Here is a 12796-nt window from a genome sequence, read left to right on the forward strand (position 1 = left end):
GATATCAGGCAACTGTTTTAAACACAGTGAAAAATCGTAGTGTAACATGGAAATCCTTCTGTGAGACGAGTGTAGAAGATACGGCCATTAGTTCTAACCTTAGGTCCTGCGTTGTGTTAAGCCACGTAGGAGGATCACCTTGCTCATTCATTTTACAGGTTTTAGTGGAGTGTAAAACCAGATTCACTACAACCTTTGGGGAAATCAATGAAGTATTTTTTTGTCCTCAGACATTAAAGTTTGATCATTAAAAAAAAAAACAAAAAAACCAACCTTGAGATATCTGTTAAAAGAAAAGGACTGGAAATTATTGCTGAAACAGTGTTTAAGCACAATATTACAAATGTACCTTTTGTGACACACTTATGGCTCCTTCGCAGAACCCATATCATTTAAATCCCCTTTTGCTGGTCCAGCACATCTGCTGTTTTACATTTTTATCCATGTACCTTTCTTCATCCTCATTTCCATGTTGAATCCTGCATTTTCTCGATATGCTCCAGGTCTTTTCTAAATACATCAGCAGGTTTAGATGTGCTCTTTTCATCTCCTTCCTCTCTATGCTGTTCCTCAAAGAACAGATGTTAGACTTTAGCAATGCTCAGTTCTGGGCATTTAACCACTTTGCCTTTTCTTGGTTCCTTGCTTTGCATTTTATTTAGGGCTCTGCATATATTTTGCAACTCTTTTGTTGCAATTTCCATGCTGAGTCCTAAGATTTTATACCATTTCACATAGGGTCTTGCTGACTGGTTTCCTCATTTTTTAAAATCTTCTTTTCCTAGTTTGGTTTTGTATTCCTTTAATTGTCCTTACTTTTCTCTCTGTGGCTTAATTAATATGTAATCAAGTTATCCTTGTACTTACTTACACCTTCTCAATTTTACTTCAGTAATTTATTTTAAATTAGTCTTGTATCACCACATCTTTAGAGGTGCTCCTAATTATTAATTATCTGCAAAAATATCTGAGCTGTGGAAAAGCTCAGTACTGCAGTATGAAGTGAGGTTCTTTTCCCCCTTGTCTGTGGTGCTAAATCCAGTATTTAATGACTGGAGCTCTTCTATAGCTCACATACCTCACAGGGCAGGTATGATTCTGCCTCAGACTGTCCTCTGAGTCTCTGGGAATTCATGACTCAGAGCAAGACTGAGGCAGATGCAGAGCCACCCATTTTCAGTCCCTAAAAATATTCCAGTGAATGCCTCCATCAGTTTTTTGAATGCATGAAACTTTATCAACAAGAAAACTTAATTATATGTGTGCAGAACTACCTCACTTTGTTTAAACCTGCTGCTCACTAGTTTTGCCTGATCCTCTCTAGGTCTTGTGATAGAAGAGAGGTGCACTGACTTCACACATCTCTTTTCTCTGCCTTTCACTCCTACTGTTCTTTTCCTAGGTTTCATAGTCCTTAGCTATTCCTACCTTGCATGGAAGCAGTTCCACCTCCTTGATCAGGCCTGATATTTTCCTCTCTATTCTTGTTGAACATAGAAAACTGAGATACTGAGGAATTATTCCATGCAAGATTTTTGAAATGGGTTAAAGTGCTCATTGTCCTCCATGACCCTTTCATGTCTGCTGGAAAGCAGCAGGAAGGGCAGGGAAGTGTTTGCACTCACACACCTCTTTCTGCTTGTCTTCAGACTTCCTGCCTACATGCTTCCTGCTGTTGGTGAAATAATTTTTGCCCTTCAGACAATAAAGCTCTAACTGTATATGGGAACCTGGGAGTGCTTCCAAATTCCCAGGTCTGGCTGTGCCCTCTGGCTACATCCCATCCCACACTGTGATGAGATCCAGCATGACTGCTGCCTTTGCTCTCTGGTTTCCATGGGAGATAAACTCTGTGCATACAGTCCAGGGGCTCTGTGAGTTCCTGCAGCATGCAGGTGAGTGTTCACTGAGCTAAGTGGCAAACAGGAGGGTTACAGCTCTGTGCACCACCTAGGAGGAGACCCTCAACCTTGAGAGCAAAGACTTCTTGACAAAGAATTCTACAGCAGAACTGAAAAGTGGGGAAGCCTGTAGGAAACATGGGCTTGTGGATATAAGATGTCTAATAAATAAAACAATAGCATTGAATTTCAAAAAAAAATAGAAGAAGGATGAAAGTAGACTTTTACAGATTCTATCTGTCAAAAACCCAGACTGCTTATTGGAAAGGAGACATGTTACTGTCACAACCAAAGAGTCAGAAAATGGAAAGTTGATATTCTGCTAACTTCAGCTTGACTCTACAGCAAGTTAAAAAAAATCATATTTTCATGAGTAATATTAGGTATATAACTTTAGTTGTGCTTTGTCTGTGTTTCTTGTGTCTGTTTGATGTAATATGTCTCAAACACTTTATCAATATTAAAGAATGTTTGGTATTGTCAAGAGCATTTAAATCCAGCTAGCTAAAATAAATTACCATGAATTGGTTCTTGTGGAGATGGGTTTTGGTTGTAATCCTAAACTCAAGGGGTCCCAGGATCCTGGACTAGCTTGCATCTAGGTCTGGAACAGGTGTACTTTCTTCTTCAATAATTTTTCAGCAGCTATAAAATGTCTGCATTTTGCCTTTGTCTTTCTATTAGAGGAAAAAGCACCTAAAATAAGTGGCTGAAATATACATTTGGTATGAAAACTATTTATTTGCTGTAACTCCTACTCAAAAGAAGTGGTTTATTATATAAATTTAATATTTATTTACATTCACATACAGCTCACAAATGGCTTCCTTTATTTTGTTTCAGAGACAATGGATTTTGTTCTCTGCTGCATTTCTGGACTGGCAATCCTCTGTTTCTATAGCACAGGTAGAACACAAACAGTCGGTGTAAACTTCCTCACACTTCCTTGTCCACACGGTTTGGCCCTGGCCTGGAATGTCACTTCTGCAAGCACAGTGGAGCACAGGCTCACCCAGCCATGCTGCTGAGGCTGTCAGCAAGGGAAGCACATTAGTTCATTAGGGAAGAGCTGTTTTTCTGAGTTTATTCCCTCCACTGACAGACAGGCTTAACATTTTTGATGACAAGTGAAGGGCTATTCTTAGCCTTCTTTGGCTTTTCTTCACTTCCTAATAAAATTCCTTTTCTTCTTCATCTACAGGACTCATAGATGCTTTATTTCACATTCCTGGGTGCTGGGCAGTCGGCCAAGTGCTGGGTTCCCTCTCTGTCAGGCACACACATGCCGTAGCCATCGGGTGGATTTTGCAGTGCTTGCTCTTTCTTACGCTGCTTTTTCCGCTCCACAGCCGTGCTCAAGGCCTGAAGAATCAAATCTTTGTTGTTCTGCACGTTGTAGTAACTTAGATTCACCAGTTTGTCAAAGTTTTCCTCTGAGTAGCTCAGATTGTTTATGTAGTATGGGCCACAGGCATTGTCAACATCCACCTCACCCTCTGCCATCTCTGAGGGACTGCGCTTCACCCCTAAGAGACAAGCAATGACTTGGTTAATTTGCAAAAAGCAATTAGGGTCCACCCCGACCACTGGGATGGGGAGAGAATCAGAAGAGCAAAGTGGGAAAACGTGGGTGGAGACAAAGACAGTTTAATGAGACAGAAAAGGAAGAACAACGTCATTCTCATTCCAGATCCCAAACAAGCACTATACCAGCTGCTAGGAAGAAAATTAACTCTTTCCTAGATGAAACCAGGTTCACATATGCTTTTCTGCTTCTTCATAATTTCCACAGACCCTTTGGTTTTCTGACAGGTGGCAATAGGGAAAGAGAGCGTTGGCAGCCCATAAATGGTAGGTAATATTGTCAGAGAGAGTATCAGAAACACGAGAATTTTCTGTCAGCCTCCAGTGAGACCATCACCTTGCCAAGAGGGTGTTGTTGTAGCAAATCAGCATCTTCCACAGTCACAGAAATCTGCACCACCCGAGCCATGGCAGGGGGTAGGCACTGGGAATAGTCAGCATCCCACTGGCAGCAGTTCATCCATTTGGAGAATCTTCTCTACCAACATGGGCCTAACAACATTGGTCAAAGGGTTCTGACTTTCCTTGAAGAGTCTCTCGGAGTCCAACAGATGTCTCAGCTTTGCAGACAGAGTTACAGTGGACTGGCTCAACCCAGCTGAAGCAGTCTAGGTCTCACACAAAGAATTCCCTTTCTACTTGATTGTGGAATAGCCTAACAGTGCAGAAGTTGACCAGTTTGACTATGGCAATTTTACTTGTTTACCGCCCAGACTCTGAATTTCCCTTCTGAACAAGCTGATGGATGAGCTCCTATGGAAAAACTGCCTGTTCACGTGATTGTACTAAAACTTCACATGCTGTACCATTTAGATCTGGGCTAGGGCATGGAACTGAAGCACTATAAATTAAAAACAAAAAAAACCAAAACAAAACAAAACAAAAAAAGCTGACCTCTGCCTGTCACTGACAAAGGGCAGACATCCCTTTCCAGCCTCACAGGACCTTCTGCAGCATCCATCCTGCTGCTGTGGAGGTCAGGTCTCAGCTGCAAGGCCAAAATACTGCACAGAGCCCTTTCATGCCAGCTCAGCTGATGCTTTGCTCAAGGGGGCATGACCAGGACCCCTCTTTCTCTGCCTGTTTAGTCTTGTCTTGCAGCTACCAGCTGAACCGGTTGGGCAGCAGAGCTTGCCTCAAGGGTATGCAATATGCAGATATCATGTAGGTCTTCAAATTAAGTTTCTTCATACCTAGCAACACCCCTTTTTAGACTCCCTGATATTACATGCTGACATTTAACATCTGCACATCATCAGATGTACACCTGAGAGTAGATAACTGACTTAGGCTAGGCATCTCTTGTTTCTGGAAATTATTGAGAGGAAGAAGGCAAACAACCTCCCTCACAGAGCAATACAAAAGAGGAGTGCAGTACAGAAGAGCAGTACAGAAACCAAATCTCAACTCTTCCACTTCTTTCCTATTTTATTATTTCTTTAATTCTCTCTACAAAGTGCAACTGCAGAATGTAACCTTTTGGTTATCTGATCAGTGGTGAGAGATGGAATAGAGTGGTGTGTGCACATGCATTAATACCCTTAGTCTATTTGAATACTGCTCAAAACCCCAGTTATACACCTCAAATGTGCAATGAACTCAACCAACAAAGCAAAAGTACCATATTATTTTTTACAGCTTACTTAATATATAAGGATAACAATTTATACAATTAGGACAATAGTTTCTGCATTTGCTTTGGTTTTAAATTGAATGTACCATGTACTAAACCTAGGACTTCTGGCTTTCAAGTATTCTGTGGGGCTTTGAAGAGAACTCACAATCCGAGTTAGGAATTTTAGCATCTGGAGGAGGAGTAACTGAGGCTTTTGTAGCAAGAGAATATTATGGCATGTGGGATATGGTACCAGGATTTAGAATTCATTTGTTTAGAAGTGACTGGCAATGTTGCTATTGAAACTCTTTCATTTTCAAAGTGAACAGACACTGTTGGAATGGCTCAGTGTTGTATTTTCATCACTTTACTATACTTCAGTGTTACATTTTCATCACTTTGCTAGGTCAGGCTTTTCTTTTCAAGGTTATCTGCCTAAATGTAAGCCTGGAAAATGTCTTAAATAATGAAATCCTTAGACTCCTTGGAGCATTCTCAAACAGGAGAGGATGACAAGTATGAGAGGAAATTACCCCTGCTAATTTCTGCTACTGCAGATAAACAGAATATCCTTTTCCTCAATTAGCTACAATCTGCTTATGAAAAGGCAAAAAATATGAAGAGGAAAGTGTGTGCCAAAGGCTAATCCCACATGCTTCTCTACTGTTCAGGAAAAAAATCACATATTTCTTGATATGGTTCAGATCTAAGCAAAGAGAGTTCAAGTCTGTTATTACAGCATGATCTGAAAAAGATATATTATCCAGTAAAAAAGAGGAAGAAAGTGGCCGCTGACTCTGGGTAACTTAACTTACCAGGTGCTTTGTATTCCCTGAAGGTGTCATTTACTAGAGGAAAAAATATCACAATAGGTGTTTCTGGGCTCTCTTTATCACCAACAATGTAGCATTCCTTCAGATGTGGAGTTTCCTGATCATCTGGCACCTTTGTAGGGAAAGGAATTCCCTGTTTCGCAAAGTATTTGGAGGCATCTTTCAGGGGCTTGTTGCCACAATAGGGAAACAAAACAAAACATCAGAACATACAGGAAAAACTTTGAATTTGACTAAAATCTAATTTCACTGGGAATATTTGTGGGGCAAGGAACAGGTTCTGACAGATTATGGTACATGCCCAATTTAGGTGTGGGTTGTTTATGGAGCCAGGTCTTGGAAGGGTAGAGTTAAGTGAGGTGGATCTGAGTTCACATGCCTTTCTTTGAAAATCTACTTTGGTTTCACATTTGGCTATGAAAAAGTTGCCTTTAGACAACTTCTTATTCCTAAGGAATTTAACATTCCTAAATGCAAACTGTTGTTGCATTTATTTGCCTATCTGGTCTTCTGCATCAAACCCTTCTATTGTTGCAGTTATAGTGCCCTGAAGGCACATTTTCCCTTGCATAGGAATATGCATGATTGCATTGAGAAATATTAGACAATGCTTAAAGGCAATTAGCTTCACTCATTCTACTTCTGACTGCCTTCAAATCAGATAAAACCACTTATATGTAAAAATGGGCAGGTACAGTTTACTAATTTTTTACTTCCTGATAACATTTGTACTGTTCCATAAAGATATGTGACCCCCAGTTAACAATAAACCATTAACTTATCAACACTTCCCAGATATTGGGGAAAACCAAATGTTCCTATGAGTAGAGGATCAGCCATGCTGGGAGCTCAGTGATGAAACAGAGAAAGTGAAGAGAATGTGCAAGACTCACCCCTGTCTGTGAGCCTGAGCTGTAGTTGAAATGCAAAATGACATCCACCTTCCTTTCTGGTCTCATAAGGGGTGGGTAACTGGTAGCAAAGGCAAATGCAGTATCAATCAGGATGAGGTAGTCTGTTGCTGTTGTCAGGTGGTTGGGCTGGGTGTCCAGATCACAGTCTAGGAAAAAAGCACATTTTTTCAGAGAAGGTCCCAATGCAAGGGAAGTGCTGAGAAAAGTCTATTATTAACAAAAAGGGACTTCAGCTTTTCTTGGGTGCTAAACCTACCTATATAGCTGATGGCTGCAGTTCAGTCATTTCTCACTTCCTCATCTGGCTTCCTCTTTTCACTCTTTATTCTGCAATTTATTTGGCTTTCCTCTGACTAAAAGAGATTAACTTGGGTCTTAAGAGAATAGACATAATTCATCTTGTGTGTGACTCTGATCAGGTAGGTGTGGGGTTTTTTTTTTGTTTGTTTACCCCCCCCTTTTCTGTTAATATGAAACAAATTAAAATGGCACTTCGCTCTCTCTCAAAGTAGTAAAAACACTAAATATGTTGGGTGGCTTGCTCACTACAGGAACAGGCACACAGCTACAATTTTACATGGAATATCTGGTGCCAGATTGAACAAAAAAAAAAAAAATCCCCAAAGGACCGTGTGTGGCAGCACCAGTGCCATGCCCAGACACAGCAGCAGCCGGCTGGCACATATATATGCTGGGTGACTAATTGGGATTCTCACCATCAGTCAATAATTGACTCTCACCTATCAGTCATGAGACTTCATGAAATTTTTTAAAGAACTCATTTTCAAGCCTCTCCTGCTACCTAGTTTTAGCTTTCAGTGACAAACAGCTTCAAATATGATCAGAATGAAACTAAAAAGCAGTTAGCTTGATAACTTTTTGAGGATTGTTTCTTTTTCACAAGGATGGTTTAAACTATAACTCAAAGCAAGGTGTTGTTACCATACCTTTCCACTTGGAAAACTTGCTCTCCAGGTAGTTGTTGTTTATCTGGAGGCCTTTCAGGAAGTTATGGATTTCTGAGGCTGCTGGACGTAGCATTGCAACATCCCGGAAAATCTCTGAAAAGCTGTCAGGAGGAGAAACCACTCGAGTATCCAACTCATTTGGTCTTGTAGGGAATAGGGCTTCATCATCTGCAGAATAAAGAATAACAGTTTTTATATGTAGTTTCACACTGGTGAAGTCAATCTGTGCTGTCATCCTTCCGTTTAATACGTTTGGAAAACTTGGACTTCTCTTTTTTTTTTCCAGTATTTTCACAAATATGATTTTTTTTAGCTAAGCATGGAAAAATCCCTTTCTTCTTGCCACATTTTCTCTCTCAGACACATAAAAGGCCACACAATAACAATCTCTCAGCTACACAAACGTGATTAGTGTCCCTCACTAGCAAATATAAAATCCTTGATTTAACAACCAGAAATTACTCCCTTACCAGTGCTAGAAGATAAAATAAGTAAGCACTTTTGAAATACTTCTCTTCCTTGTCACCTTTTCTTTGTAATGTGTTTGCCTTGTGTATTTGTCCTTGAAATCTGACCCTGCAGAACTTTCTTAATTTTGAATCATGTTTTGCAAATCTCATCCTTATGACTAGTTTGGAATGGAGTCCAATAGTTCTGAAGTTTGTGTCAATGTTTTGTAGACTTCAGAGATGCAAGGATGTTCTTTTCCCTCATTTCTTTGGTGCTTCAACTTCTGAGAGAGGAGCTGGAAGATTGTGGAATGCTGTGTGAGAATTTACAGGGATGTTTTTCTCTAGTTTTACCCTCGTGCTCAAAAGACACCTCATAAGAGGGCCATTGTCTCTTTTATTTTTCTGTGATGGATCCTGTAGGTTCTTTTCCTACACAACTGAAATAATTGCCATATGTAGTACATGGCATGAATTTCCTTCTGGTTTACATTTGGAAATAGAAATTCCTGAAGAGAATGTTCTAAAAGGGCTTTGAAAAATTCAGTAAGAAAGTAGCAGCACAGAGGGAAAAAAACCATAAAATAAAACGAAATAATCACATAAGAATAACCCACCTATGTCAGTAATTTTGTCTCGTGTCCATTTGTGCCAGAAGTCGTCTGAATTAACAGATATATACCAAGCATCCATGAGATTCAAGGAAAATACACTGCTCCAGATCCCTGTGGCATAGAATGTGTTTGGCAGAAAATAAATGGGGTGCAAAGGAATTTGATGTAAACCTTTCAAATAACTGTGTCACTGGACACTTCAGAGAACAGAGGCAGAAACATCCCTGCATCATTCTAGAGGAGAAAGTGCCAAGGTGTAGAAAGGGGTTGGTGACCTGACAGCATTTCTGATCACAGAAGGGAAAACCTGAGTCCTTATCTGAAATTGCAGCCAAGGACAGAGAGATTCTAAGTTGCTTCTTTATGCCTCACCCTTAGCTGTAGTGAAATCTCCACACAAGCAAGAAGTTTCAGCTTCTCAAAAAACCACCCTAAACTTCCTTTTTCCTTTATGCAGTTGGTGGAAGCAGAAAGAACAATGAGGCAAGGGATTGCTTTTGCAAAGGGAAGGAAGATTTCCTTGCTGCTTTCACTTTTTTTTTATGCAAGAGGGGAAGAAAGATAAATATTACGACCTATTGCACTCTGAGATGAAAATTTTATCTTAATTAATCAGGGCTAGATGTGGCAGGAACTTTGCAGATAAAAAGGAGTGTTTTAGAGACCCAGGCTGAAAAAGAAACTGATGATTTAACTTAGCAGCAATGATACACAACTTTTGTTGCTGACAAATATATATGTATTGTGAAGGCCTCCTGTCAGTAAGCATAACCACAGACAGAATCAATAAATCAGTTAAGATGAATAAGATCACAGAGAAAATGAAAAATCCTGCAGATTGTGATCTGTTATTGGTTCTGGTATTTTACCATATACTGATCCTTTGTTTTTACACACTAACTGTTTAATTTCAGAAGAGGAGTTTGTATAGGAGCAGATTATAATATATTACTGTTTTGCAGAACAACAAATCACCTTCCAAAAAGCAGATTCTGGATTCTGGGACTTTCTTCATCAGGCGACCCATGAAGAACTCGCTGCCAAAATCTTCTGCACGAATGAAAGCACCATATTTTGGGAATCCTACCTCATAAGGGGTGAATTCCACCCATTCTAAAAGAGAAGGCATAAGAGAGACTGATTACAGCAGCAGAAGCATAATTATTTGAATAAAAAGTGATATTGGCCAGGTTAAGGCAGACTGTTACACACTTTGCAAGCAAGCATTTATTCACTGTACATTTCACAGTGGTGAACATGCAGAACAAATTGTCCTCTTACATCTATGCCTCTATAAACTTTTTTTGGCAGTTTCTACAGAAGTGCATAATGTCTTCTATTGTCCTGTTTTTTGATCATGAATATTGAATTATACTAAGGTCTTTGAAATATTAACTATTAAATTTCTCCTCTGAGGTGGATTAGCCTTTCAGAATATTTGTGCATGGAATTGATATTGATATTGTGCATTGATATCCTTATCTAATCCTAAATTGACCCCAATTTGGATTAAATGTTAAATGCAATTCTGGAGCATTGTTACCTCTAAAATCCTGGTCGCTGATTTTATCCTTCACATTGAGAGAGAGGTAGATGGGCAGAGGGTTTTGACCCTGATTTAGTGCCTGCTGCTGATCTGTGAGCTTATGGCAGTCCTCCTGTTTTGAAGAATGACAATAGCTGAGGACAACTGGATTACACAAACAGCCTTCCACTTCATCTAAACCTGACAATGCAGTGTGTGACTCCAACTAGAATGCTCCCCAGCTCTTAGTTGAGAAAGGTGCTGTCAATCCTATCCCTGCCCCAATGCTTCAGCACTCAAATAATCCTAAATTCATGTGTTGAAAGAATATAGTAAGGTGAAAATGCTGTCACCCACATTTTTTATTTCAGAAAAAGTGTCTGTGAATGTTTGAAAAGCACTCTCCCTATTTCATTATGAAAGAGTAAACCCCTCTCTGACTGCCTAGAAAAATCATCCTTTCCTGAGAGCTGTGACAGAGACAAGGCTCATGCAGAGTTAATGTTCAGAAAGCCTTGGCTCTTCTGCTGCAGAGCTCAGGCAGGGTGGAAAGGGCAGGATGGTTTGGGAGCAGAACCAAGGCTTGTGAGTGTGCTCCTACAGGCAGAGCTGCAGGTGCTCCCTCTCACCAGAGCAGCCCCTGGAAGTTTGGCTGCACCAGCAGAGCCACCAGGCTTCCCTTGGGCTGTTGCTGGTCAGGGGATAGGGCTGTGGGGACACTCACAGCTCCCTGCTGAGCACAGCCCCAGGGAGTCCCTACCACTGTGCTGGGACCAGGCAGCAGAAATGTGCATGTGTGTGGGGTTCATCTTCTTACTGGGGAATCATTTCCAGTTCTAAAGTATAAATGACATAGCAGGAAAGAAATATTGATGAAGATTAAAATAGAGCCTGGACACAGCTCTGGATGGAAATGTTTGCAGGGCGCTGTCTTATTAACAGCTCAGAGATACTGTCTTTGGGCTTGTGATTTTCCTTTGCTCTCTTTATTGTGCAGCTCTTTTAAAAGAACAGCAGGATTTTCATCCAAATATTTACATGTGAATTCACAGAATCACAGAATAGTGGGAGTTGGAAGGGCCCTTAAAAATCACTTAGCTCCAATCCCACTGCCACAGGCTGGGAGACTTTCCACAAGACCAGGTTGCTCCCCATCCAACCTGATCTTAAACACTTCCAGGGACAGAGTCCACAACCTCTCTGGAACATGTTCCAGTGCCTCACTACCCTCATAGTGAAGAATTCTTCCTATTATGTAATCTAAACAGGGTAGCTGGCCCTTCCTAACCCTGCCTGGACAAAATGAACTCCAGAGGTCCCTTCCAATCTCAACTAGTTTTTGATTTACTGTCTTTTCTCACTGCTGGATTCACTGGATATTCGAACCTGAAGAGGAAAGGTGCTGTTACTGTACCTTGTCATGTAACATGGTTTCAATGATGAGTCCCCACAGATCTGTGAAACACAGCTGATGTCCTTCCTGTTTCCTCTGGCACAGCTCTTCCAAATAGTATTTCAGACGGTCAGGGGCAAAACAAGTAACAAACTTATTTTTAAGTACGTGCTTTCGGGCATCATTGAGGGTTTCCTTGAGATCCTTTTGGGACCAGTCAGGATCTTCATACAAGTTTGACATGGTCCTAAAAACAAACGAAAAGACAACCCACAAGGGAAAGTGTGAGTGCTGAAGCAGAGCTTTGGGAAATGATGGAGGTTTGTGTGTTATGTCTTCATTTATATGAAAAAACACCATGTGTTTGGTACTATCCACATATTTAATTAATTGCAAATGTAGAGAAATACCCACTGAAAGAAACAACAAACAAAAAAAGCTACAGCAGAAAAAGAAAGCCTTTTCTTGATAGTTAAGCTGATATAACTCAAGATCACTCCTTGATGTCAATTGCAGAAAATTCCTGTGCTCTTATCTTGGTCTTACCATGTTGTTCCAGATAAACCAGTGATATAGGAGACACAGTTCAAGACATTCATTTCCTGCACACTGAGGAGGTGAGCATACATGGCTGTCAGAGCTCTGGTTCCACCTCCTGTTGTCATGATTGCCACCACAGGTACCTGTTCAATCCCAAAATACATGCATTTAGTGACATGGTCTGAGAAGGGACAGAGACATCTCTGATGAGAAGGAGAAATTCACAGCACTGATAACGTAGTAAAAATATGCCACAAATTCAATGTGAAGAAAAGCCTGAATTAATAAAGGGGCATGTAAGGAGTAAGAAATACTTCATATTTTCCTCTGTTCTAGTGCAGCTCTTCATTAGAACATGAAATCCATTATCACATTTTCAGGGCTCTGTTTGAAAACCATTAATACAGAGCAGCAAAAAAATCAGAGGAAATGTTGCCTTCTTTCACCTGAATCAGATTAT

At 40.4% G+C, this 12796-nt stretch overlaps 1 protein-coding gene across 1 annotated transcript in view; it reads right to left on the reverse strand.

The window, feature by feature from the left end:
- Nucleotides 1-2767: 2767 nt before the first annotated feature.
- Nucleotides 2768-12796, reverse strand: part of LOC306803584 (cytosolic phospholipase A2 epsilon-like) — a 31396-nt gene continuing 21367 nt past the window's right edge. Inside the window, exons 13-21 of the mRNA XM_079309171.1 lie at nt 12343-12479; nt 11818-12043; nt 10422-10536; nt 9854-9991; nt 8882-8989; nt 7795-7983; nt 6827-6993; nt 5916-6102; nt 2768-3427 (exon numbers count right to left, since the gene is read on the reverse strand). Coding sequence (XP_079165297.1) covers nt 3117-3427; nt 5916-6102; nt 6827-6993; nt 7795-7983; nt 8882-8989; nt 9854-9991; nt 10422-10536; nt 11818-12043; nt 12343-12479 — 1578 coding nt within the window. The 3' untranslated portion in view covers nt 2768-3116. The remainder of the gene's footprint in view (nt 3428-5915; nt 6103-6826; nt 6994-7794; nt 7984-8881; nt 8990-9853; nt 9992-10421; nt 10537-11817; nt 12044-12342; nt 12480-12796) is intronic.

This window comes from Erithacus rubecula (assembly GCF_903797595.1).
Source record: "Erithacus rubecula genome assembly, chromosome: 6".
NCBI lineage: Eukaryota > Metazoa > Chordata > Aves > Passeriformes > Muscicapidae > Erithacus > Erithacus rubecula.